The sequence below is a fragment of the Podarcis bocagei genome (genome assembly GCF_964188305.1).
Source record: "Podarcis bocagei genome assembly, contig: HAP1_SCAFFOLD_371, whole genome shotgun sequence".
NCBI lineage: Eukaryota > Metazoa > Chordata > Lepidosauria > Squamata > Lacertidae > Podarcis > Podarcis bocagei.
This window is the reverse complement of record NW_027670077.1, coordinates 17,162-44,537: the sequence shown is the minus strand read 5'-3', so window position 1 is coordinate 44,537 and position 27,376 is coordinate 17,162. Positions and strand designations below refer to the sequence as shown.

Here is a 27,376-nt window from a genome sequence, read left to right as displayed (position 1 = left end):
CATTTGGGTGGTGCAGCAAGCACTATGGATTGTATTTTTATCATAATGCAAACTTGAATGTCCCATAAAGTCCCCCTCCATGAAATCCTAGTTGAAATGGATTGGCAGAGGGCTATGCTTGTGATCCATAATAGTGCAATATCTTTGGACACTTGTATTGTATCCACACACTTCTTCTATTTGGGTCTTATTTTGTCAGGGTGGAAGACGGTTTTAGATGCGGCCGGGTTGAAAGATTTCAATAAAGCTGAATGTGTGGAAATTTTGAAGAAAGGCCATTCACTGGGCATTGGTCCTGGTGGAGGTAGAGAAGGAAACTTCAGTACTGACTACAACATAATGTGGGGTAACCGCACAGGTTTCGCTCGGATAGCTTTGGAGGCAAAAGTGGTGAGTGATCTTTGTGCAATTTGCATTGCCTTCACGATTATCCTAGATAAGACATAATGTGTTGATATCCTTGATCTAGCATCCTAAGTAGTTGAGGATGACAAATCCCCTGTTTGGGGGCCAAATGATATCTGTATTTCCCACCACTGCTTTTTTTGTTTTTGTTTTTTTATAAAATATTTATTAAAGTTTCACAAATTATACAGACAAACACAACAATACACACAAACACAAACAAAAAAAGAACAAGTATAATTTCAAACCCTTATTTTCTTATAACTTACTTCTCCGACCTCCTCATACCTCCCCTTTCTGCATTCCAATTTCAAATTTTAGTTCAGCAAATCCTCACCCTTAAATTTATCTAATTTTTAACCTTTCTTTTCTTTTAACTTAATCCTTACAACTGTAATCACTTGATTTCTAAACCAGCATCATTCTAACATTCATAAATTTTACGATGTTTCTTAAGATAGTTCTTAAATTTCTTCCAGTCTTCTTCCGCCGTCTCTTTTCCCTGGTCTCGGATTCTGCCGGTCATTTCTGCCAATCCCATGTAGTCTATCACCTTCATCTGCCATTCTTCCATGGCTTTTTTTTTTTGTTTTAAAACTATTAAAATCAATTACATTTAAAAAGAAAAATAGCTTTTTTCCTCTTCAATTCTTGAAAATCTGGGGGACAGCATGTGCAATTTGAAGTCAATTACATCAAGCTTGTCATTGCAATACCAGATGCGGAGCATTATTCCTAGTCCTTAACCAAAATAAAGGTGGAGCAGGTGGGGTGAAGTTATTCTCCAGTTTGATTTTGATTTTTGATTTTATTCTTTTAGCCCATCATCCCTATATTTACACAAAACATTTGTGAAGCATACAGGAACATTGGAAAGTCAAGTGAGTACTTTGGATGATCAAGAAATCTGCTTTCAGGCAATAAGCATTTTATAATAATATACATTTTTTAGAAACAGAATATCTTTTTACTAAATTCTAGTAGAGTTTATTCAATGTACACTGATCTACAAAAGCTAAGCTGCCTGTCTCAGGACTGAGTGAACATGTCCTTGATTAGAATCATAGAATCATAGAATCATAGAGTTGGAAGAGACCACAAGGGCCATCGAGTCCAACCCCCTGCCAAGCAGGAAACACCATCAGAGCACTCCTGACATATGGTTGTCAAGCCTCTGCTTAAAGACCTCCAAAGAAGGAGACTCCACCACACTCCTTGGCAGCAAATTCCACTGTCAAACAGCTCTTACTGTCAGGAAGTTCTTCCTAATGTTTAGGTGGAATCTTCTTTCTTGTAGTTTGGATATGCATCAGAAAAAGGACATGAGCCCTTCATTTCCCCAAAATGTAGGTTTTCTCCTGGGAGGCGTTTTTGCTTTTATGTGGGAACATTCAACATGCAGTCTTCAGTCTGCAGTCTAAAGCTGTACATGCCCAGAACTGATTAACCTCATGATCTGCCATTTGTCTAGCATTTGCAGTTATAGGACTCTTCCCTCCCTCGTTCATTTCCCCAGTCTGTGGCTTGTTTCTCACCATGGTCATAGGCTTGCATTAAATCTTTGCCTTCACAGTCCTCAGAGGAGGACACAGTGCCTGTGGATGGAGCTTTCAACAACTTCTTGTGGCCTGGGCTGGAGGATTAGTTTTTTCTTAGATTTAAAAGATAGCTATAATCTATAAAAGTGGTAGGAACCCCAACATGGAGGGGAACTGAGCAGGGGAAAAACCATATTCTGCAGTCTATTCTACAACTTATGACCTTGATTTTTAAAGGGCAGAGAAGAGCTGACAGAATATGCTGCTTTTTCTTTTCCAAAGGACTCATACTATTTAACTCTTCCTCTCTGGGATGGATTGACTGGAATTGCTAAAAACTCAGAATGCCAACTAATTTCAAATTTGATATGGGATCGCTTTCTTACACACTCTTTTCCCTTTCATACATAGGGCTGACAAGATGGTTATATGAGAAAACACGACTTCTCTACCTTCCTGTATATGGAGGATTTCCAGTGAAACTGAGGACATATATTGGAGAACCCATCCCATATGATCCAAATATAACAGCTGCAGAGCTGGCTGAAAAAGTAAGTTGACTCTACACCTGGAAGTAAAAAAGCAGAATTTTCCCCCGTGTTGGTTTCTCTTTTTCAGTTCTATAAAATGGTTTCTGCCTACTGACTTGCTCATTCTATATGACCAGAGATATAGACTCCATTCTACTCTGCTATTTTCACCCATGCCCTGCTGTGCTGTTTTCAGGCATGTAACCAGGAGGTGACTGTTTTTTCTCACTAGCCCTGTCAGCCATTGCCATTCTAAGAGAACGAGGGAGGTGTTCATAGTGAGTTCAGGCACCTCTTTTTCTGGAAAAATAGCACTGAGCATAGTGAAATATAACTCAGTAGCATTTCTGCAGTTTTCCTCACATAACTGGAGGTAACAACCATGCAGGAAAACTGAAACGTACCAAGCAGCCCAAGGCACTTATGTTTGGTTGTATCTCTACCATTCTCATACAGTGCTCTTGGTAAAAAAAAAAATCTGTAACTGAAAAAAAGGGGATTCTTTATTCTAATGGTTCTGATCCCTTTAGCATTTCCTCACAGATATGAATAACTGTGAATATCCATTTTGCAATATATTGATATAATACCATCATCATCATCATCATTTAATTTAATTGCATTATCATACCGCCATAGCAAAATAAGACAATACAAAAATGTTGGAGACAAGCAACCAAGCAAAATTCAAGGCGATATTGCTGGCTTAATGACATTTAAAATACCCTAAGACAATAATACAGAGATTTAGTTGCCAGCGCCAAAAAATCTAATATGCGGATATAAATAAAGCATAAAATGGCCCCAAAATAGGCTCAGCACATTGAGTTAAAAAAAAAAAGGTAATAAAAGAATTAAAACAGGTCCAGGACTAGGACACACTACCCTGTCAGAGTAGCCCTGAGTTTCAGAGCCTGCACTATGCAGATTGCCACCCCACGTGAAATTTGGGGATTTGCGTCCACAAGAAGTGCTTTCAAACAGTCTTCCTTAGATGTAATGGAGGACGGGATCAAGAGGAGCAGCTTAGGTCTTATTGGGTCATAAATAGGGCAGTAGAAAAAGAAATGTATGAAGTCCTCTACTTCATTCATTGTGCATGGATATAGACGCTGAGTAATAGGGGTCTTAGAGTAAATCCCCTGGTGGAAGGCCGTGGGTATAGAATGGAAACGGGCCATAGTAAACGCTCTTCTCAAGTTGGGCTCCGTCAGTTCTATCAAGTAGTTGGCAAGTGATCTTACCACTTTCACTTTAGGGAGCCACATGGAAAGGCGAGCTGAGGTGGACTGTGCCCGGTCCATGGCCTCATCTCTTGTAAGAATCCAGGCCCGGATTTTATGTTGGTCCCAAGATGACAGCGTGTCGAGATCTGGGAGGGAGTAGCGTGCAGTAATAGTCTCCATGGCCTTGGACCATTTGTTGGTATGAGAACAAGTTAAAAAGGCTTGCCTGGCTAGTAGGGAACCTGGGGCATTGATTAATTTGCAATAAAAACTAATAATTCTAATGTGGGCTCTCGCAACAATGGAGGGGAGGCCCAGTTCTGTTCTTAACTGTGCAGCAACCGAGCCCTTGGGGAGGCCCAGTATCTTTCGTGCAAAAGAGTTTTGTAGAATCTCCAGCCGTTGAAGTGTTTTTAAATTCCACCCCCAGATTTCAACCCCATACATTAACATCGGGAGGACTTTGCTGATAAATGCTTTTCTGATTGGTGGAACCAACTGGCTGCCTTTTGCATAGAAGAATTTCTCCAAGGCTTTGATGGTTCTACGGGCAGCCAGGATGGTCATATTTAGGTGAGCTGACCAGCTAAGCCCGTACTGAAAAGTGATGCCCAAATACTTGAATGCTGAACAATATTCAGTAGAGTGGCCCTCAAAATTCCAGAATGACTTCCGGGTTTTCATGCCAAAAGTAAGAATTTTGGTTTTGGCGAAATTGATTTTGAGGGAATTGGTATCACAATATGTCATGAGCCCTCTGAGCATGTTGTTTAAGCCCTGCTTGGTTAAAGACAGTATCACCATGTCGTCCGCATAGAGTAATATGGGGATCTCGAGCTGTTGTAAAGAGGGGGCAGATTGATTTAGGGCCTGCATAGTTGTAACGATGTCGTTGATATAGAAATTGAATAGAAAAGGGGCCAAGAGGCAGCCCTGTTTGACCCCTTTATTCAGAGGGAAAGAATCAGAAAGAGGTCCCAGAGGGCCGAATATTACTCTGGCCGATATGTCATTATGAATTTCCATAAGAAGGAGGAGGAGTCTCTTATCTATGTTGGTGTAACTAAGCTTCTGCCATAGCCTATCTCTGGGAATGGAGTCAAAAGCAGAGGTCAGGTCCACAAAAGTCGTGTGTAGTTTGCAGTTGAACCTGTTTAGGTATTTATCAATCAGGGTAAATAGAACAAGACATTGGCCAGATGTGCTGTGACCTTTACGAAAGCCAGCCTGTTCCGGGTGGAATAGCTTTGTTTCTTCTGCCCACTCGATTAATTTCTCTAGCAAGAATCTAGAGTAGACCTTGTATGATATGTCTAGCAGGCTGATAGGTCGATAGTTACGCGGATCTTGTGGGTCCCCCTTTTTATGTATTGGGATGACTATGCTCTGTTTCCAATTAGGTGGGATCTTAAGAGTAGCATTAATAGTGGTAAAGAAAGATGCAAAAATAGGGGCCCACCACGTCTGGTTCAATAAGAATACCTCGGGTTGTATCATATCCTCCCCCGGGGATTTATCCCCTGATAGCATGCTAATTAGTTGTATACATCTCTCTGGGGAGACTGGCTCCTAGGTGGGCAAGGCAGATGCTGGAAGAGTGGAAACTGTTTACGTCGGAATCTGGGGCGGAATACAGCTGAGCAAAGTGAGAGTGCCAACTGGCTGCTGTGATGTTATTAACGATGAATGAGGGGGGTCTTAAACCTGCATTAATTAAATTCCAGAATTTCTTGTCGTCGCGGGTTTTAATGGCCACTGACAATGCCGTCCAGCGTTCTTTCGCAAAGAGCAATTTCTTATGTTGGAGCAGCTTCTTGTAGTATGAACGGAATTGGGCTAACTCCCTGATTTTGCTCTGGGTGCTGTCTGATTTCATATCAGACTGAAGAAATCTAAGCCTACTTCTGCACTGTTTGCATTCTTGGTCGAACCAAGTTTGATTCTTCCAGGTTAGAATCGCACGGGAGGGTTTCGTAAGTGAAGGGAGCAAGTAGGCTAGAATTTGTTGGAAACTTGAGAAATGATTCACATTCATTGTTACCAGCTGAGCTTTCAGGGCTAGGATCTCAGGGGAATTTAGGAGGACTTTTATGTCTTGCTCCAGATAGATATCCCACTTCTTACCACCGGGGGCTAAGGTCAGTGAATCCTGGAGGTGGGGTGAGCTGGGAAAGCCCCAGCTGTGTGTGGTGGAAGGAGATGGCAATAGGAAGGTGGTCACTTTCGGTTCTGTTGAACACATTGAAACAATATGCCTTATCATTAAGTGCCGAGGAGGACCAGATGTAATCTATAACGCTTGCCCCTCTAGATCCTAGAAAAGTATAGTATCCCCCGGACCAGTCTTTGGGTGTACCATGCAAGCTGTGCAGCCCGCAGTTTATGGTAAACTCCAGCAGTATAATACCAGCCCTATTAATGGTCATGTCATGTGAATTCCACGTAGGAAACCACTCCTCTTCTATGAATAATTGCGACTTATCGGTGAATGAGCTTATATCTGCTCCGATTCTGGCATTAAAGTCCCCCATTATGAGGATCTCTGACTTTGGGAATTCAGCCACAGATTTATAGAGGATAAATCTTAAATCCTCCCAAAACTTATTTGTATGGGAAGAGGAGTAGGTAGATGGATTGTACAAGTTAACACATATGAAGTCCCCAACCGGGCTGTTAGTGATGTGCAAAGTTTGAATACAGTTACTCTCTAACCAAAAGAGAGGAGAGATATTAAGTTGAAGCTCCTGCGAAACAAATGTTGCCAGGCCTCCACTAGGATGCCCATACAAATGTGTTTTGGTAGCAGGAATCACAAAGGCATCATAGCCCAGTAGGGATGGGGGGGATGAAGAGTCTAAGCACCAGGTCTCTTGTATGCCCATGATCTGGAATTTCGCTAAAAACTCTTTCATATCCCCGCCATCCTGTTTGGACGTCCACCCCGCCACATTCCAGGATAGCACATTGAAGCAGTTTGAGGCGGGACTATGTGCTAGTCAGTTACTCTGGTTGCTGGTGGGAAAAACATTTCCAAGGGTCTGAGACAGCGCCAGGCGTGATACTGCCGAGGGTATCGAAGGGGTGGTGGTTTGATTGATGTGGCCAGTAGGGTCTTCAATAAAACCTAAGCTGTCTCTTTGCACAGTGGCTTCCTTAACATTTATGTATTGGCTTGAAGAGGTTGCGGATAAATGAGGTTCTACCAAAAGAGGTAGACTGGCAAAAGACAAGGATATACAGTCATCTGGCTGGACCGCACTGATTGAAGACTCCAGGTCAGGCATAGAAGAATAAGACATTGACAGATTACCAGGATGAGGGGTGTTTGGCACGTTGCTCTTTAAGGCGGGGGACGAAGTAGTTGATTGCAGATCAATTAGTAGAGGTGAAGGGGGTCTGCGTTGCGACAGTGTATAAAGAGCTTCCGCCAGGCAGACTGCCATATCATCCGTTGTTGGAGTCCCAGTGATTGGCAGGGGTTTCTGGGGTGTTAGCCCCTTCATGACTGCGTTCCTTTGATTTAATAAGTTGCTATGACCAGGTTTTGAGGAGATTTTCTCTTGAAGTACATGTGTGAGTTGCTGTTTGAGTGTATCAAGCCTGTTTATAACTTCCTGCTGTTCTACTAATGGCAACTCGCCATAGGATGAAATAAGGTCCCTCTCCTCTGAGACAGCCAAATGGCTGGGCCCGCTTTGGGCATGCTTCTCTGTTGCTGGAGTAGATAAACCAGGAAGCTTGGGCTGAGAGGGAGGGTGAGGTTCCCGGGAGGACAGCATGAGTTTCAAGACTATGTCACGCCTGTCTGGCGAGCAGATTCCTTTTTGTATGATGCTACGGAAAAGAGGTTTAATCCTGGTGTCGTTAAAGACTCTCGTTGGAAAGATGCCCCAAGTGGCCAAGAACGCTTTACGCCTGACCAGTATGGAGGGAATTTTTGGTGACTGGAAGGAGAGCAGTACTTTTTGAAACCGATGGTGGTAGTTTAAAAGTTTCACTGTACTGAGGTCAATTTGCAGAGGCCAAATCTGGAGGAGTTGCCTCAGATGATCTTTGACATCTCTCGGATTATTCCACCTTGGGGACCTGGGGTCACTGCTGCGTATAGTTAGACATATTTTGTTTGGTTGTAAAATCAGAGATTGGGAGTCCAATTGAGTTTTTAAGAGGTGACCACCAGTACCACTTTCATGTCTAATGGGGGAGGTACACCTCTGTCCCTTTAAATCCCTCGGAGGCAGAGTATGGTTGTGCTGTAGCTCTAGCAAATGGGCCTCAAGCTTTTGGTGGAGATTATCCACCTGCATGGAGATCCCATTTATGCTCTTAAAGATGCAGCGCAGGGTCCTGGTTATTAATTGGAAATGATCGAGACCCATGCCATCGCCCAGGGCCAAGTTGGACTCCCCCTTCGAGGTGACTTTCACTTCTTCGTCATTATCATTAGCATTATACGATGCCTTCGAATTCACCCCCTCCACATCTATATCGGCTGCGAGGTCAATTAAAGGATTAAAACGATTGTGAGTTTCAACCGAGTAGCTAACTTCCTCGTTATTTCTGCTACAGTTAAGAAAGAAAGAATCAATCTTGGACTGTTTGGGCCTCGGGGGAGGCATTGCCTCATCCAGGTCCCTTGGCCGCTTGCCATGACCCATAGTGGAGATTAGGAGAAATATCTACAACAATTGGAAGTATCTCAATGCACCCCAGAGAGCACTGTAGGAAGCAGGGGAGTAGCAAGCGAAAAAGTAAGGTAAAGTTCGTTGCTTACTTACAATTCACAGTCATTAAGGGGAAAGAAAATTGTGCTAAGCTTATCATTCTGGCCCACGATGCCACTGTGGAGCAGCAAGTTTCTCGGCTGCAGTAAAAGTTCATAGCAGGTTTCCTTCTGTACTGAAATCCTCCTGGCAAGCTTTGTTGTTCCTCCCCTGCGCCCAGGTTTCCTTCGGCTTCAGCCGCTCCTTGTTTCTCGGCATCTTTTCTCAGGTTGAGCAATAAAACACTAAAACAATAAACTAAAAGCAAGGCGAGGTGATGAGGCAGCCAGTAAAATGTTAAAAATATAAAATTAGAATTAGGAAGTGACTAAAAACTACCTAAAAGCTTAACGGAAGGCGGGAGCTCTGCCTAGGCTGCTGTCTCAGTCGCCATCTTCAGTTCTAACTCGGTCATCTCGATATAATACAATATTCCTTTGTTCTTCTTTCAACAGACAAAGACTGCAATTGAAAATCTTCGGGATAAACACCAAAAAAGGCCAGGAAATATATTAAGAGCTCTTTCAGAACGATTTGATAAGCATTACAAAGCTGACTAGTCCATATAAAGCAGTTGTAATGTTTATGATCATGCATCTGTAATAGAAAACTTTAATTATTATGTAATTAAAGCTAAGTTAAGATACACAGAATTGTGCTGGATTGTATATTAATTATTGTGAAGGGTCATTAGCTCATTAGCTCAGCCCTTGGTGTACATGCTGAAGGGCCTAAGTGGCTTCTTGTCCTATCCTGCAAAACTAAGTTAAGATACACAGAATTGTGTGGCTTTTGTTTTGCTTTAGTTAGAGTGAGGTCTCGGGTGGCTGCAAGTCGCTCCAGCACTGCCGACAGCACTGTTCTCCCAGCCTCCTCACCAATCAAGCGAGCCTCTTGGGCTCGGGTGGCAGTTAGGCATTGGAATGTGTTGTTGGTGTATGGAAGGGCAAGGTGTGGGTATTCCATTAAAGGAATCGGGCGGTCGTGGATCCTGTCCGGTGCCCTGTATGGCAGGGGGCCATGGCACAACCCTCGGTGACATCAGGGGAGAGCTTATAGTTTGCATCAATAGGCTCCCCTACTGGTGGTTAACCCCTCATCAGACTCACCCTTCTCCGAGTGGGTGGAGTCCAATTTGCTGTGGTCCAATGCCTAAGCCAATACCTTCTCACATGCTGTAATCAATAAAGTTGTGGCCTTTACTTACCCATTAACCTAATATACTGTGTCCACGTGTCTTACTTACCCAAGCGGGGATCAGGTCCTCAAATCCCAACACAAATCTTTCTGCAGAAGCTCTTGTGTATGCTCATTGAGTCTCAGGACTTGGACAGCATAATGATGATACTAAAACACTCACTTGCTGAACAAGAACATTGAATACATGGAGTAGGCTTTGCTATCAAAAACGATCTTGTGAAGCTCTTGTCAAAAGTCCCTACCGGTATTAATGAACGACTTTCAACTCTTTGAATAAAACTCACCAAACACCAATAGGCTACTATTCTAAGTGCTTATGCACCAACACGAGATGTTGATGAAGACATTAAAGATAAATTTTACTATCTGCTGGATATCATCCTATCAGAGACCCCTAAGGAGGATAATATTATCCTCCTGGGTGATTTTAATGCAAGAGTTGGGCAAGATTTTGATCTGTGGCCTCGGACTATTGGGAAAGAAGGAGTTGGCAACAGCAACCAGAACAGAATCTTTCTTTTGAGTATATGTGTAGTGCACAACCTTGTTATTACCAACACACACTTTCGACAAATATATATATATATATATATATATATATATATATATATATATATATTTTGGTGTCTTCGGGTGTCTTCCCGTGTAAGAGTTGGGGTGTCTAGGCGACGTTTCGACGAGGTCTCACTCGTCATCTTCAGGCTGGTGCTTTCGGCTTCTTGTTACTAGAACAGAGCAGGGTCTCAGTGTTTGAGTTCCTATAAATACTGTTGAGGGGGTGTGGTGTATAGCCTCCAACGTTCTGGGCAGAGGGGAAGTTCCCAGGTTAATGTGCCTTTTCTTCTTTTGTTCATTAATTACTTGAGGGATATCTTGAGTGATTACTTGAGTGATATTCTGAGTACCACTTAGGAGGGTCATTAGGTGTGGATTAGTTGTTAAAGCTTTTGTGTCTTGATCTCCTGAGCTTGAAGAGTTTTTCTGAGAAGATGGCTGTACTGCACTTAGTTGTGCTCTGGCTTGGCTTCGTGTATAGGGGCGAGCTGTGGTTTTGTGCCCTGTGCCAGCCAGATCTGTGTAGGGATTGCAGGGGGGTGCAGCATCCGGAGGTGCCACTATGGTTTGGCTACTGGATGGTGTCTGTAATTTATCTGTGGATAAATTACAGACACCATCCAGTAGCCAAACCATAGTGGCACCTCCGGATGCTGCACCCCCCTGCAATCCCTACACAGATCTGGCTGGCACAGGGCACAAAACCACAGCTCGCCCCTATACACGAAGCCAAGCCAGAGCACAACTAAGTGCAGTACAGCCATCTTCTCAGAAAAACTCTTCAAGCTCAGGAGATCAAGACACAAAAGCTTTAACAACTAATCCACACCTAATGACCCTCCTAAGTGGTACTCAGAATATCACTCAAGTAATCACTCAAGATATCCCTCAAGTAATTAATGAACAAAAGAAGAAAAGGCACATTAACCTGGGAACTTCCCCTCTGCCCAGAACGTTGGAGGCTATACACCACACCCCCTCAACAGTATTTATAGGAACTCAAACACTGAGACCCTGCTCTGTTCTAGTAACAAGAAGCCGAAAGCACCAGCCTGAAGATGACGAGTGAGACCTCGTCGAAACGTCGCCTAGACACCCCAACTCTTACACGGGAAGACACCCGAAGACACAAAAACCTGCATTCCTGTACCCGTGAAAATCTACGAAAGCATATATATATATATATACACACACACACACACACACACACACACACACACACACACAGAGTCGTACCTTGGATTCCGAATGCCCTGGAACTCGGACATTTTGGCTCCAACAATGACGCAAACCCGAAAGTGATTGCTCCGGTTTGTGAACGTTCTTTTGGAACCCAAACGTCCAACGGGGCTTCCATGGCTTCTGATTGGCAGCAGTAGCTTCTTGCAGCCAATCAGAAGCCACGATTTGGTTTTCAAACATTTTGGGAAGTTGAACGGACATCCGGAACAGATTCCGTTCAACTTCCAAGGTCCGACTGTAAATTTAAATCATGGAGGCACCCTCAGTCGAACCACTGGCACCTCTTAGACAATGCAATTGTCCAAGCTGAAGATTGCCATGATGTGTTCCTTACCAGAGCTATGAGTGCCGACGACTGCTGGATAGATCACTGATTAATACAGTCCGCAATGGCTATCAAGATTATACCTCAACGCAGGCTTCCAGGAAGGCGCAAAATAAACACTGAAGCCTTTCAAGATCCCATTAAGTGGGATTGCTTCCAAACTACTCTTTTTAAAAAAAATTATGTAATCATTTTTTCAATACAAGCAACAACCAAAACAAACATATGCAACAAAAACCACAATAACACTAATAACACAATTTAACAATTCAGATTTGAGTACTGATATACCTATAACTACACCTTTTTAACAATATTTCCCCACCTCTCCTCCCCCTACTTCTCACCACTGTCCGCCTTAACGCTTAAGTATTCTTTCCAGATTTCTTCATATTCATCCATTCTTAATTTGCGTCGATATGCAATTTGTTCCTAGGTAACTAGTCTGTCCATGTTGTCAATCCTTGTGCTCAACTGGAACTTTTTGCAGCTCTTCCAGTTCATCAAGAAAAGTTTTTTTGCTTCTAATATGGCATGATACATCCAATTTTTTTTGACCCCTTGTAATCTCCCACATTTCCGGTATATAATTTATAATTAAATTCAAATCCCCTTAATAACAATTTCTTTTTATTACTCTTGCTATATATATCCTCACCTCACACCAAAATAATATTATCATCGGGCAGTTAATCATCATATGTACTAAGTTCACATTTTTACTTCCACATCTCCAGCAGTTGTCTGAGTTTGTTATTTTCTTCTGGTAAAGTTTTGCTGGGGTCCAATGGACTCTGAATATTATTTTCTGCTGAATAAGTCTTTGTCTTAAATCCATAGAAGCGATTTCTGTTGATTTTATACTTGACTCCCTTATATCATTTGTTATCTGTACTCGTAACTCTTCACTCCGTTTTTGTCTATCATATTCTAAATCATATTCCTTTCTGTTGAGTAGGGTTTTATATAGTGCAAGTGTAGAGTTCTTTGCTTTTGTTGCAGAAATTAAATCTTGTAGCAGTAAGGGTGTTTCTGAAGCTGCTATAGCCTCAGGGCCAAACTGCCTTTCCAACATATGTTCCAATTGGATGTATTGCCATTGTGTTTCACTGGTTAATCCATACTTTACTTGCAAAGTCTTATGTTCCACAAATTTGTAATGTTCATCAATTAATTGATTCAATGTCAAAATACCTTTTTTCATCCAATTTTGCCAAATTATTACTGTATTTTTCGCTCCATAAAGCGCACCTGACCATAAGGTGCAGTTACCGTATTTTTCGCTCTATAACACGCACCAGACCATAACACGCATGTAGTTTTTAAAGGAGGAAAACAAGAAAAAAATATTCTAAACAAAACAGTGGATGTATGATTTTTGTGGTTCATGCTGTGGCCACAGACATGTGATCTGACGGTGAGTTTGGGGTAGCCCAATGCAAAAATCCTGAGGATCCATGTGGATCCATGCTAAAGTCGCCCTAAAGTCGCAGGGGCGCTGGGGGAGTGAACAGGAAGCAGGAGGAGGAGAACAATCCCTCTCACACACACAGACACACGGAGTATCAATCCTAAAGTCACAGGAGAGGCAGGGGCGCTGGGAGTGGGAAGCAAGAGAAGGAGAACGATCCCCCCCCCTCTCTCTCTCTCACACACACACACACAGTATCAATCCTATAGTCGCAGGAGAACGTAGGGGCTGGGAGTGGGAAGCAAGAGAAGGAGAACGATCCCCCCCCTCTCTCTCTCTCACACACACACAGTATCAATCCTATAGTCGCAGGAGAACGTAGGGGCTGGGAGTGGGAAGCAAGAGAAGGAGAACGATCCCCCCCCTCTCTCTCTCTCACACACACACAGTATCAATCCTATAGTCGCAGGAGAACGTAGGGGCTGGGAGTGGGAAGCAAGACAAGGAGAACGATCACACACACACTCACACTCTCTCTCTCTCTATCAATCCTAAAGTCGCAGGAGAGCGTAGGGGCTGGAGTGGGAAGCAAGAGAAGGAGAACGATCTCTCTCTCTCTCTCTCTCTCTCTCACACACACACACACACACACACACAGTATCAATCCTAAAGTCGCAGGAGAGCGCTGGGGCGCTGTGAGAGAGAACAGGAAGCAGGAGGAGAACGATAGCTCAAGCACACACACACACACACACACACAGCCCCTACAGTGGCTGATCCAAAATCGGACAGCAAAAAACTGCAGGCAGGGACAGAGAGCACGGGGTTGTTTTAAAGCAGCCAACCCCGCTCTGCTTTTTTCCCTCCTCGGCTAGGCTGGCTGAAACGTTTTTCTGCTACTTAGCAGCTCAGTGGGGAGAGGGACAGAGAGCACGGGATGTTTTAAAGCAGCCAGCGCTGCTCTGCTTTTTTCCCTCCTCGGCTAGGCTGGCTGAAACGTTTTTCTGCTACTTAGCAGCTCAGTGGGGAGAGGGACAGAGAGCACGGGATGTTTTAAAGCAGCCAGCGCTGCTCTGCTTTTTTCCCTCCTCGGCTAGGCTGGCTGAAACGTTTTTCTGCTATGTAGCAGCTCAGTGGGGAGAGAGGGACAGAGAGCACGGGATGTTTTAAAGCAGCCAGCGCCGCTCTGCTTTTTTCCCTCCTCGGCTAGGCTGGCTGAAACGTTTTTCTGCTACGTAGCAGCTCAGTGGGGAGAGAGGGACAGAGAGCACGGGATGTTTTAAAGCAGCCAGCGCCGCTCTGCTTTTTTCCCTCCTCCCCGGCTCGGCTCGCTGACAGGAGCCGCTTACACCCGCTTTGCAGTTTCAAAGAGAGCCACGGACTGCTCACAACTGCAGCGGATTCCCCTGCCATCCGTAGGCATTCGCTCCATAACACGCACAGACATTTCCCCTTACTTTCTAGGAGGAAAAAACTGCGTGTTATAGAGCGAAAAATACGGTAGTTTTTAGAGGAGGAAAACATGAAAAAAAATATTCTGAATCAAATGTTGTACTAAACTATTTAAAGCAGCAAAGCAGGCGGCTCCTGTCCACTTTGTTGCTTTAAAACGAGCCTCAGAGGAGGGAAGAAAGGGGAATCAAGGCTTATCTAAGCCCTGTTAATAATGCTGAGCTTGACTTTATATGCATCTCAAAGCCCTTGACATATATACATTATAATGACATGCTGAGATAAGCCTCCTGCAGAGGAGGAGAGGAGGAGAAGGGAGGGAGCCATCATAGCTCAATGGGGAGAGCATGGAGAAGATCCCATCCCAAGTCCAGTCCTTGAAAGATTCTCCGGGTGGGGCTGAGGGTGTGTCTCCTGAAACCCTGGTGAGCCTCTGCCCATCGGTGAAGAAAAAACTGAGCTAAATGGGCTCAGGTGTCCTGACGTGGTACAGGGAAGGTCCCTCTGTTCCTGTTTAAATTAGCCCTTTCCTCAGAACCACGAGGACTACAATCTTAGTTTGTTTTTAAAGGGAACAGCTGTAACCTCAGTGGCTTTGCATGCAGAACACCACACGTTCAGTCCCCGGCTTCTCCAGGCCTGAAGCCCTCTTGAAGTTGCTTTTACAGCTCAGGGGAAAGGGCAGGCAGCCACAGCATCTGTAGACTGTAGCATCCTGAATTAAGGGAGGGAGGGATACCCGTTGCAGCCAAAGGATTGTTTGAGGCCACCAAGAAAGAGCTGATCTTAAGCTGGAAACCAGGACTTGCTCTTTAACCATGCTGCTCCTCCACTTGCCAATGCCATCCATGTAACCTGTGTGAATATCAAGCGTGGGTTGTGTCCAGGAACCTGGATGGATTTCTTTCATGTGTGTGCATGTTTTCATCTTTAAAGAAGCAGCCCATGCAAGTTTCTTTCTTTTTTAAAATAAATTTTTATTAAATTTTCCACCGTAATAACACAAACCACAAAGCAAAATGATACACAAAAACAGAAAAGGACAAAAAAAAGAAAAGAAAAGAAAGGGGGAAGCAATAAACAAACAGACAATAATAACAAACTTAATTCTTCACAAATCCAACTTTTTAAACTTCTTAATTGACTTCCTCAAATCCCTCCCTTTTCAGTTTCCTTGTAATTTAAAAGTAACAGCTTTCCAATATCATTATTAAACTAAAACAATTACCAATTATAGTCATCTTATTCACTTTTCTTGACATTCTGAATCCCATTTATTTAATTATAACTTAATTTGTCCTAGGCCTATTTGTTTCTTTCAAGTAATTTCTAATTTTTTATATTACAATATTTGTTCAAATTGTCCTTCAATTTCCTCCAGTCCTCTTGAAACTCCTCTTCTTTCTGGTCACGGATTCTTCCAGTCAGGTCAGCTAGCTCCGAAAAGTCCATCATCTTCATCTGCCAATCTTCCACTGTTGGTAATTTTTTTTTAAGAATAATTTTTTTTTATTAACCGACCAATCACATCAAATCAAACCAAATTACATAAATTCCAAATTACACAGCCGTAATTACTGTTGGTAATTCTTGTGTTTTCCAATTTTTAGCAAGTAATATTTGAGCAGCCATTGTGGCATACAAAAATAATTTAACATCTTTCTCAGACAATTCTAAACCTGTTATTCCAAGGAGAAAGGCCTCTGGTTTCTTAATAAATGTATATTTCAACATTTTTTCAGTTTGTTATAAATCTTCTCCCAGAAGTTTTTTACCTTGGGACAAGTCCACCACATATGGAAAAAAGTACAGTGGTACCTCGCAAGACGAATGCCTCGCAAGACAAAAAACTCGCTAGACGAAAGGTTTTTCCGTTTTCGATTTGCCTCGCAAGACGAATCTCCCTATAGGCTTGCTTCGCAAGACGAAAATGTCTCGCGACTTTGTTTCCTTTGTCTAAAAACCGTTAAAACCAAGGGTGCTTAGCTTGAAGAGCTGCAGTTGCGACTTGACTTCGAGGAGCAACTGTTAGCACATGGTTTGGTAGCCTTTTCTCAGACTTTGCTCACTTTTGAAGCTTTTCCAAAACTTTTCCAGAACTTCTCTTTCATCCATTTGGTAAGTTAAACTTTTAAAACTTTTTTGGGGGGTTTTGGATTTTGGGTTGGGGTGTTTGGGATTCAAGGACTTGGTGTTGTGGGGGGGTTGCGATAATCTGGGAGCTTGTGGGCCTTTTTTTGGAATTTTTATGATTTTCTGTGACCATTGGGCAGGATTTTTTTTTCCAAAAATTTTTCTCTGAGTTTGAATTTCTGAGTGCTGGCTGGCTGGGGGAACAGTTGGGGAGGGGTTTGCAGGAATCTGTGGGCTTGTGGGCCTTTTTTGGAATTTTTATGATTTTCTGTGACCATTGGGCAAGGGTGTTTTTTTCAAAAAATTTTCTCTGAGTTTGAATTTCTGAGTGCTGGCTGGCTGGGGGAACAGTTGGGGAGGGGTTTGCAGGAATCTGTGGGCTTGTGGGCCTTTTTTGGAATTTTTATGATTTTCTGTGACCATTGGGCAGGATTGTTTTTTTTTCAAATTTTTTTCTGAGTTTGAATTTCTGAGTGCTGGCTGGCTGGAGGAACAGTTGGGGAGGTTTCTGCAGGAATCTGTGGGCTTGTGGGCCTTTTTTTGGAATTTTTATGATTTTCTGTGACCATTGGGCAGGATTTTTTTTTTCAAAAATTTTTCTCTGAGTTTGAATTTCTGAGTGCTGGCTGGCTGGGGGAACAGTTGGGGAGGGGTTTGCAGGAATCTGTGGGCTTGTGAGCCTTTTTTTGGAATTTTTATGATTTTCTGTGACCATTGGGCAAGGGTGTTTTTTTCAAATTTTTTTTTTCTGAGTTTGAATTTCTGAGTGCTGGCTGGCTGGAGGAACAGTTGGGGAGGTTTCTGCAGGAATCTGTGGGCTTGTGGGCCTTTTTTTGGAATTTTTATGATTTTCTGTGACCATTGGGCAGGATTGTTTTTTTTCAAAAAAAATTTCTGAGTTTGAATTTCTGAGTGGTGGCTGGCTGGGGGAACAGTTGGGGAGGGGTTTGCAGCAGTTGGGGAGGGGCTGGGGAGCAGTTGGGGAGGGGTTTGCAATTACTGTGTTGTGGGTGGGTGGGTGTCTGTGGGAGCAGTTGAGGTTTTTAAAGACATTGGTGATTTTTGAAGCTTTTCCAAAACTTATTTTGCAGCCATTTGAGATTTCTGAAGACTTCGGTGATTGATTGTTGAAGCTTTTCCAGAACTTCTCTTTCATCCATTTGGTAAGTTAAACTTTTAAAACTTTTTTGGGGGGTTTTGGATTTTGGATTTTGGGTTGGGGTGCTTGGGATTCAAGGCCTTGGTTCTGGGTTTTAATTTCTGTGTGGTGGGTGGCTGGGTGCTTTTGAATTTTTTGGATTTGAAGCACATCACTGATTTTTTTTTCTTTTTCTGAGTTTACGAAGGTAAGAGCTGTGCTGCCATGGGACCCAAGAAGACTGCTGCTGCGGTGGCCGGCGAGAAGAAGAAGGAGAAGGTGACGCTGGAAATTAAGAAGGAGATCATCCGGAAGCACGACGGCGGAATGCGTACGGGAGGAATCCATCAACCATCGGGACCATCCCGATGAGGGAGAAGATCCTGGCGACTGATGCAGCCAAGGGAGTCACCAGGATCGTGAAGAGGAGGTCGAGAAGTTGCTGCTCATCTGGATAGAAGAGAAGCAGCGTGCAGGGGACACAGTGTCTGAGGCCGTCATTTGTGAGAAGGCCAAGGCCTTGCACGCTGACCTCATCCGGGAACAGCCAGGAACCTTAGCCGAGCCAGAAGTCTTCAAGGCTAGCAGAGGTTGGTTTGACCGGTTCAAGACAAGATCTGGCATCCACAGCGTGGTCAGGCATGGAGAGGCTGCCAGTTCTGATGTTCCTGCGGCTGAAGACTTTGCAGCGGAGTTCCTGGAGGTTGTGAAGACGGAGGGCTACGTTCCGCAGCAGGTCTTCAACTGCGACGAGACCGGGCTGTTTTGGAAGAGGATGCCCAAAAGGACTTTCATCACTCAGGAGGAGGCCAAGTTGCCCGGCCACAAGCCCATGAAGGACCGTCTGACCCTGCTCTTCTGTGCCAACGCAAGCGGCGACCTGAAGATCAAGCCCCTGCTGGTGTACCACTCGGAGAACCCACGGGCCTTCAAGAGACACAATGTGATGGCCTGGGATTCCGAGTCTGAGAGCGATCCGGAGGAATCCCAGCCGGCACAGGAGTCCCCGCCTCCAGGGACGGCTGAACTGGGGCAAGGCCTAGATGCTGAGGAAACTCAAGAGCAGGCACCAGGTGAAGCCATTCTGGCCCCAGAGGTGCTGGAAGACTCAGTGGCCACAGGTGAGCCTCCTCCAGGGCTCAGTAACCCTTCGGCCTCTCCTGATCTGCAGAGGCTTAGGGCAGAGAGGCGAAGGGAACTGGTTGCCCCCAGGAGGAGTGCTCGCCTTAAGGCCAGAGTAGGCGGGGCTCCTGGGGGTCGGGACCGCCCCTGACCTTAGAAGAGGATAAAAGCCCACTCATCCCGGCCCCAGGTTGCGGGAGCAACGTCGTTGTTGGCTTCGGACCTTCCTGTGATCCTGATCCCTGCTCGGCCTCCTGTTCCTGAATAACCGGTACTCCTGTTCCCTGCTCGGCTTCCTGTTCCTGACTATCCAGTACTCCTGTTCCCTGCTCGGCTTCCTGTTCCTGACTATCCAGTACTCCTGTTCCCTGCTCGGCCTCCTGTTCCTGACCATCCGGTGTTCCTGTTACCTGCTCAGCCTTCTGTTCCAGCGTTCCTGTTCCCCGCCCGTCTCTCTGCATCGGACCTCGCCCTGCTTCGTGTGGACTCTGCTACACTCACGGTACCTTACCCCCGGGACCAGCACAGTTTGCTCCCGCCACACCCGCACTCCCCCTTCGTAGGGGTGCGTTCGGGAAGAGCCAGAGGCCATGGAGGACCAGGCGGCTGCACTGGTGACTTTGGCCCAGGAGAACCAGGCCTTGACTCACACCGTGCAGCAGCTCAGTGACGCATTCGTGGCACTTCAGCAACGCTTAGAAGCCCTACCGGCTCCTGGGGCCGACGCCCCGACTCCTGGCAAGTACCCCGTGGCTTTGCCTGAGAAATTTGATGGAGCCCCGGCCAGCTTTCCTATGTTCCTGGCCCAGGCCAAGCTATATATTCAGGGGCGAGCCCGGAACTTTCCTGACGACCGCACCAAGGTGCACTTTTTGATTAGTTTGTTAAAGGACCAGGCGGCCAAGTGGGCGTTGCCGCTACTCAGGCAAGACTCCCCCTTGCTAGCAGACTATACGGGATTTTGCAATCGTTTGGAGGCCGCGTTCGGCAACCCCCAGAAAGGGAGTCAAGCCAACCGGGCGATTCGGCGTTTGAAACAGGGCAAGTCCACGGTGGCCGCATATACCACGGAGTTTCGGCTGTTGGCACAGGACTTGACCTGGAATGATTCGGCACTGCGGGACCCCTATCTCGAAGGGCTTTCGGACGAGGTACTGGACCAGTTGGCCACAATGGAACGCCCCACCACGCTAGACACTCTCATTCAACGGAGTCTACAAATAGACGACCGGTTGGAGGATCGTCGTCAGGCCCGGGGTCGCCGACACTTCCAGTTCACGGCACCAGCTTTTTCCGGCAGCCCCACGGTCACAACTGATTTAACGGAGGAGCCTATGCAGCTCGGGGCAGTGCGGCCACGCCTTTCCCCCGCAGAGAAGGCGCGGCGTCGGGAGGGAAATCTCTGTCTTTACTGTGGCGGAAGTGGACACTTCACTCGGTCTTGCCCTGAGAAACGCCAGCCGCAGGGAAACCGCCAACCCCAGTAGCTGATGGCCCTAGCTACCGGGGGTCCCAAACCGCACAGAATGGGGCCACACCAATTGAATTACAACACCTTATGGTTCCGGTACATCTATACCCTCCAGGAGGGCCATGGATTCTTACCCATGCGCTGGTGGATTCGGGCGCAACCCGCTCTTATATGGACGCTGCTTTTGCTGCCCAGCATCGGGTGCCACTTCGGAACAAGCCAGAACCGGTGCAGGTAGAGGCAATCGACGGACGGCCCCTGCGTTCGGGTGCCGTCACTCAGGAGACCCAGCCCCTGGTCCTGTGCCTCCAGCAGCACCGTGAGATGCGAACTCTGGATATTGCCTCCATGCCCCGGTTCCCCCTGGTGCTTGGGATGGACTGGTTGGAGGCTCACAATGTGTGGATTGACTGGGTCAAACGGACTGTACACTTCCCAGACCCCAGTTCTCCTGCTGAGACTGAGATGCTAGCAGCTGCACCCACTGAGGAGGTTGCGGCAACGCTCCCCGCTGAATACCGGGACTATCACGACGTGTTTGAGGAACGGGGGGCAGACCAGCTGCCGCCGCATCGGTCCTTTGACTGTGGCATAGACCTCCAGCCCGGAGCGCCTCTACCGGTGAGTCGCTTATACTCGTTAACAGAGCCAGAGCGCGAGGCTTTACAGGACTTCTTGTGCAAGAACCTGGAGCGTGGGTTCATTAGGCCTTCTACCTCGCCCACTGCTGCGCCAGTGCTCTTTGTTAAAAAGAAATGTGGGGAGCTCCGCCTTTGCCATGATTACCGGGCCCTGAACAAAATTACCATCCCGGACCGGTACCCTTTGCCCCTTATTTCGGAATTACTGGAGCGGGTGCAAGGGGCGCAGGTGTTCACCAAGCTAGACCTCCGGGGTGCCTACAATTTGATTCGGATCCGCGCCGGGGACAAGTGGAAGACCGCATTTGGGACCCGGTACGGATAGTTCGAATACCTGGTTATGCCCTTTGGTTTGTGCAACGCGCCTGCTGTGTTCCAACGGTACATCAACCACGTGTTCCAGGACTTGCTAGACAAGTACGTGGTGGTGTACTTGGATGACATTCTGGTTTACTCCCGTGACCCGGCGTGCCACGAAGGCCATGTCCGGACCGTGCTGCAGCGCTTGCGCGAGCATCGTCTGTACGCAAAGCTCAGCAAGTGCGAGTTTCATCAGCGGTCAGTGGACTTCCTGGGTCACCGACTCTCACCAGGTGGGGTGCAGATGGATCCTGGGAAGGTGGCAGCGGTTCGAGAATGGGCGGCACCTCGGAACCGCAAGGACCTACAGCGTTTCCTGGGGTTCGCCAACTATTACCGGACCTTCATTGCGGACTATGCTCACCGCACCACCCCGTTGACCCGACTACTGCGCCCCAAGACGTCGTTTTCCTGGGACAAGGAGGCGGAGGAGGCGTTTCAAGGGTTGAAGGCCTGTTTCCAGAGAGCGCCAATCTTGCAACATCCGGATCCTTCTCGACCCTTTGTGGTAGAGACTGACGCCTCCAGTACGGCTCTCGGTGCCGTCTTGTCTCAGCAGCACGGACCGGAAGCGCCACTTTTACCCTGCGCCTTCTATTCCCGCCAGCTCCTCCCAGCGGAGCGTAACTATACCGTGTGGGAGCGGGAACTACTGGCCATCAAGGTGGCCTTTGAGGTTTGGCGCCATCATCTTGAAGGAGCACGACACCCGGTGGAGGTGAGAACCGACCACCGGAACCTGGAATACCTCCAGACCACCCGCAAGCTGAACCAAAGGCAGATCCGGTGGGCGTTGTTCTTTTCCCGGTTCCAGTTCCGGATCCGCTACATCCCTAGCTCCCAAAACCAGAAGGCGGATGCCCTGTCCCGGAAACCCGAAGACAACGTAGACACGGTTCAGCAACCAGCACCCACCACGATCCTACCACCAGCTGCATTCCTGGCTACCCAGGAGGTTGAGCCACTGCAGGCTCGGGTGCGGGAACAGCAGCGGGTCGACGCTTGGGCCCAGGAACGACTCCGGGAACTGGCCGAAGGATCATGCCCTCAATATCCAGGGCTGGTCTCGCATCAGGGTCTTCTGCTGCACCACGGGCGCCTGTACATCCCATCAGGGCCGCTGCGGGCTGAGATTCTCCAGATGACCCATGATGCTCCAGCGGCGGGGCACTTCGGGCGGTATCGGACCACCCATCTGGTAAGCCGTGAGTTTTGGTGGCCCCGTTTGAAGGCCGACGTGGCTCGCTACGTCGCTGGTTGTGACGTCTGCAGGCGGGCCAAGGGGCCTACGGGGCGACCCCCCGGCCTTCTTCAGCCATTGCCGGTTCCACCACGCCCTTGGCACACAGTTTCTTTGGACTTTGTAGTGGAGTTACCCCCGTCTCGTGGCTGCACCTGCCTTCTAGTTTTCTCCGACCACTTCACGAAGATGGTGCACTGTGCCCCCTGCCCATCCGTACCCTCAGCTAAGGAAACTGTGCAGCTGTACCTTCAGCATGTCTTCCGCCTGCATGGCCTACCTGAGCGTGTAGTGTCCGACCGTGGCGTTCAGTTCACGTCCCGGTTTTGGCGTGCTTTGCACCAGGCCCTCGGGACAGAGGTCTGTCTCTCATCTGCTTACCACCCACAGACTGATGGCCAGACGGAACGGGCGAACGCGGTGCTGGAACAGTACCTCCGGTGTTACTGCAGCTACCAGCAGGACGACTGGGTCGACCACCTAGCGTTGGCGGAGTTCGCTTATAACAACGCGGTGAATGCGTCCACCCAGCAGACCCCGTTCCAAGCCAGTTATGGTTTTCATCCACGGTTGTTTCCGGATGTGCTGCCGGCATCTGCGGTCCCTGCGGTGACAGAGTGGCTTCAGGAGCTCCAGTCCCAGCAACAGCTGTTGATGGAGCAGCTGCGCCAGGCCAAGGAGGCGTACAAGGTCCAGGCCGACCGCCACCACCAGGTGGGGCCGGAACTTCACGTCGGGGACCTGGTGTGGCTTTCCACTCGCCACCTCCACCCTTCTCGACCTTCGCGGAAGCTGGACGCCCGGTTCACCGGCCCGTTCCCTATCGTGAACCAGGTCTCGCCTGTGGCATTCCGTCTCCGGTTGCCAGCACACCTGAAGGTTCACCCGGTATTCCACAGGTCCCTTCTGAGTCCGGTGGCCCCACCCGACGAGTTCCACCCGAACCGTCCCCGACCGCAGCCAGTTTTGGTGCAGGGAGAGCCTGAGTACGAGGTGGAACGCATTCTGGACTCCCGATACCGCAGGGGAAGGCTGCAGTATCTCATTGACTGGAAGGGGTATGGGCCAGAGGACTGTTCCTGGGAACCAGCGGCCAACGTCCACGCGCCTGCCTGCATCCGAGAGTTTCATGCGGCGTACCCCAGCAAGCCGGGTCCGGACCCTCAAGTGAGGGGGGGCCTGGGAGGGGGGATGGTGTGATGGCCTGGGATTCCGAGTCTGAGAGCGATCTGGAGGAATCCCAGCCGGCACAGGAGTCCCCGCCTCCAGGGACGGCTGAACTGGGGCAAGGCCTAGATGCTGAGGAAACTCAAGAGCAGGCACCAGGTGAAGCCATTCTGGCCCCAGAGGTGCTGGAAGATTCAGTGGCCACAGGTGAGCCTCCTCCAGGGCTCAGTAACCCTTCGGCCTCTCCTGATCTGCAGAGGCTTAGGGCAGAGAGGCGAAGGGAACTGGTTGCCCCCAGGAGGAGTACTTGCCTTAAGGCCAGAGTAGGCGGGGCTCCTGGGGGTCGGGACCGCCCCTGACCTTAGAAGAGGATAAAAGCCCACTCATCCCGGCCCCAGGTTGCGGGAGCAACGTCGTTGTTGGCTTCGGACCTTCCTGTGATCCTGATCCCTGCTCGGCCTCCTGTTCCTGAATAACCGGTACTCCTGTTCCCTGCTCGGCTTCCTGTTCCTGACTATCCAGTACTCCTGTTCCCTGCTCGGCTTCCTGTTCCTGACTATCCAGTACTCCTGTTCCCTGCTCGGCCTCCTGTTCCTGACCATCCGGTGTTCCTGTTACCTGCTCAGCCTTCTGTTCCAGCGTTCCTGTTCCCCGCCCGTCTCTCTGCATCGGACCTCGCCCCGCTTCGTGTGGACTCTGCTACACTCACGGTACCTTACCCCCGGGACCAGCACACACAAGATCGACAAGGAGCGGCTGAGTTTCATGTGGTGATCCAACAGCAAGGCTTGGGTCACACGTGTGCTGTTTGTGGACTGGGTCAATCTTGCTTTTGGCCCTGCTGTCAAGCAGTACCTGCTGGACAACGACCTGCCGCTGAAGGCTTTGCTTCTGATGGACAATGCTCCTGCCCATCCTAAAGGCCTTGAGGTGGACTTGTTGGAGGAGTTCAGCTTCATCAACATCATGTTCCTGCCGCCTAACACCACGCCACTGCTCCAGCCGATGGATCAGCAGGTCATCGCCAATTTCAAAAAACTCTACACCAAGGAGCTTTTCAGGCGATGCTTCGAGGTGACTGACTGCACCACCATCACCCTGCGGGAATTCTGGAAGGACCACTTCGATATCGTCACCTGCTTGAAGATGGTCAACACGGCCTGGAAAGGGATCAGCCAGAGAAATTTGAATTGCGCTTGGCGCAGCCTGTGGCCGGACTGTGTGGCACCAAGTGACTCTGATGCACCAGAGTCAACAGTGGTGCAGGACATTGTTGCCTTGGGGAGGACCATGGGCCTGGAGGTCACGGAGGAGGACGTCTGCGAGCTGGTGGAGGGGCACGACGACGAGCTGACCACCGTGGAGCTGGTCAAACTGCAGGCGGAGGCTGCGCAGGAGCAGGCCTCACTGGAAGAGGAGGAAGCAACTGAGGAACGGCTGTCCTCCAAAAAACTGAGGGACATTTGCCTGAAGTGGAAGGAGGTGCAGACTTTTGCAGAGCAGCACCACCCTGAGAAGCACGTGGCACATGACGCTGGGAACTTTTATGATACGAGGGTCATGTCGCCTCTCAGGGAGCTGCTGAAAAGGCGGATGAAGCAGCAGACTATGGACAGGTTTTTGACCAAGAAGCAAAGAGTGGAAGAGGAGCCTTCTTCGAGTGGTCCCCCAGAGTCTTAGAAAATGTACTGTGCACTTTGTTGATTTTTAAATGTTTTTCTGTCATGTTTATAAAGTTAATTTATTTTCCCTTCAATTTTCTCCTCCCCGGCTCAGCTAACCAGCAGCAGTTCTTGCTGGCCTTACAGTGAGCCGGACAGCAGCCCTGTCCATCCCTCCTCCTGCCTTGCTGTAAAGCCAGCCAGAGCCACAGACACGCTCTACGCAGCTCTTGCTTTAAAGGGAGAGCTGCGCAGAGTGTGTCAGAAGCAGCGGCTCTTGCTGGCTTCGCTCCCTAAGATGCACAGACATTTCCCCTTACTTTTTTGGGGAGGGGGGTGCGTCCTATGGAGCAAAAATACAGTACTTGATTTCCATTTTTTATTTTGGGTTGGCCCATATTGTTAATTTCTCATGCTGAAAGGGGTCATCCTTATTATTTTTATTTATATTCATCCAAATTTTTATAGGTGCTTTAATAGTCTCCAGGATAATAGGATGTTTCATAAAATTGGAGCCAAGTTTACCCCACCCTACAAGAGGTTCAAAGAAACTATATTCAAAAGTAACCCAATTGGGATTCCTGCTAGCTCTCCAATCAGTAGGTAGGCCTGGTGATATAGTTCCAGATTTGGGAGACCAAAGCCACCTTCCTTAGTTGGAAGTTGCATATTATGTAGTGATATTTTTGGTGGCTTTGTACCCCATGGAAGTAAAATTTGGGAATATATATTGGTAATCCTCTAAGAATATATAAAAGCTTTGGAACAAGATTAATTTTGAGGACATTAACCTTTCCCCAAAGGGAAAGGTTTAGAGGTCTCCACCTTTCAATATCAAAAGAAATCTCATTAACAATTTGATTCAAATTTAAAAGGATATCATCCGCAAATAATACAATTTTGTATTTATCTTTGTTGTGTTTTACACCCTTGATATGCTCATGCTTCCAAACTACTCTTAAGGACCATCTACTTTCGGAGTTCCCTGATAACATTGAGAAACACTGGACCAAAATAAAAATATCCATTGTTGCAGCCCATGAACACCTGGTGGATAAAAAAATGCTCAAGTGATCCAGCACTTAGCCAACACTCATGATGCACAGAGTTTCATTAAAGCCACAAAGACCATCTATGGGCCAATAAATCATGGCATATACTCAACAGACAGTACCACACTTCTAAAAGATAAAAAATCTATTGCACTGTGATGGAAAGAACATTACCAACATCTCCTTAACCACAACTCTCTGTAGCTGCTGAAGTCCTCTCACAAATTCCGCAAAAACAAATTAGAGATGAGCTTGCAGTATCTCCAAATTGGGGAGAGTTGTGTACAGCTATTAACCAAATGAAAAACAACAGAACCAGTGGACCTGATGGGATACCTACCTCTATAGGGGGTTTATTGACGTGATGAAGGCCTTCGACACTGTAAATCGTATTTCCCTTTGGACTATCCTTCTGAAAATTAGTTGCCCAGATAACATCATTCGGTTCCTCCATGATAATATGACAGCAACAATCACAGATAACAATGGCTCTCAAAGTGAACCATTCACAGTGCGTTCAGGTGTTAAACAGGGTTGTGTTATCGCCCCAACTCTATTCATTCTATTTAATGCCATGATCCTACATTTTGTCGAAGGGAAATTCTCCACCAGAGTAGAAATTATATATCTAACAGATGGAAAGCTCTTTAATCTGAGTAGGCTGAAAGCAAAGAGTAGGCTGAAAGCTAATAGAGTCTTCCCCGGGAAGGGGGGTCAAACTGCCCTTTCTCAATTCTGTCAGCC

At 47.3% G+C, this 27,376-nt stretch overlaps 1 protein-coding gene across 1 annotated transcript; it reads left to right on the top strand.

Annotated features, from left to right (window-relative positions):
* Window positions 1–9: 9 nt before the first annotated feature.
* Window positions 10–9,115, top strand: LOC308579628 (DGAT1/2-independent enzyme synthesizing storage lipids-like). Its single transcript, XM_081214200.1, has 4 exons — window positions 10–390; window positions 1,226–1,286; window positions 2,355–2,494; window positions 8,918–9,115. The coding sequence occupies exons 1-4, from the start codon at window positions 58–60 to the stop codon at window positions 9,020–9,022; spliced, it is 639 nt and encodes a 212-aa protein (XP_081070326.1). The 5' UTR covers window positions 10–57; the 3' UTR covers window positions 9,023–9,115.
* The last annotated feature ends 18,261 nt before the right edge of the window (window positions 9,116–27,376 follow it).

Excerpts from the sequence above, each read along its gene's own strand:
- LOC308579628 (XM_081214200.1), top strand. The coding sequence starts at position 58 with ATGTCCCATAAAGTCCCCCTCCATGAAATCCTAGTTGAAATGGATTGG. Across the intron at positions 391-1,225 it reads TAGCTTTGGAGGCAAAAGTG|CCCATCATCCCTATATTTAC; the intron begins GTGAGTGATCTT and ends TTATTCTTTTAG. Across the intron at positions 2,495-8,917 it reads CTGCAGAGCTGGCTGAAAAA|ACAAAGACTGCAATTGAAAA; the intron begins GTAAGTTGACTC and ends TTCTTTCAACAG.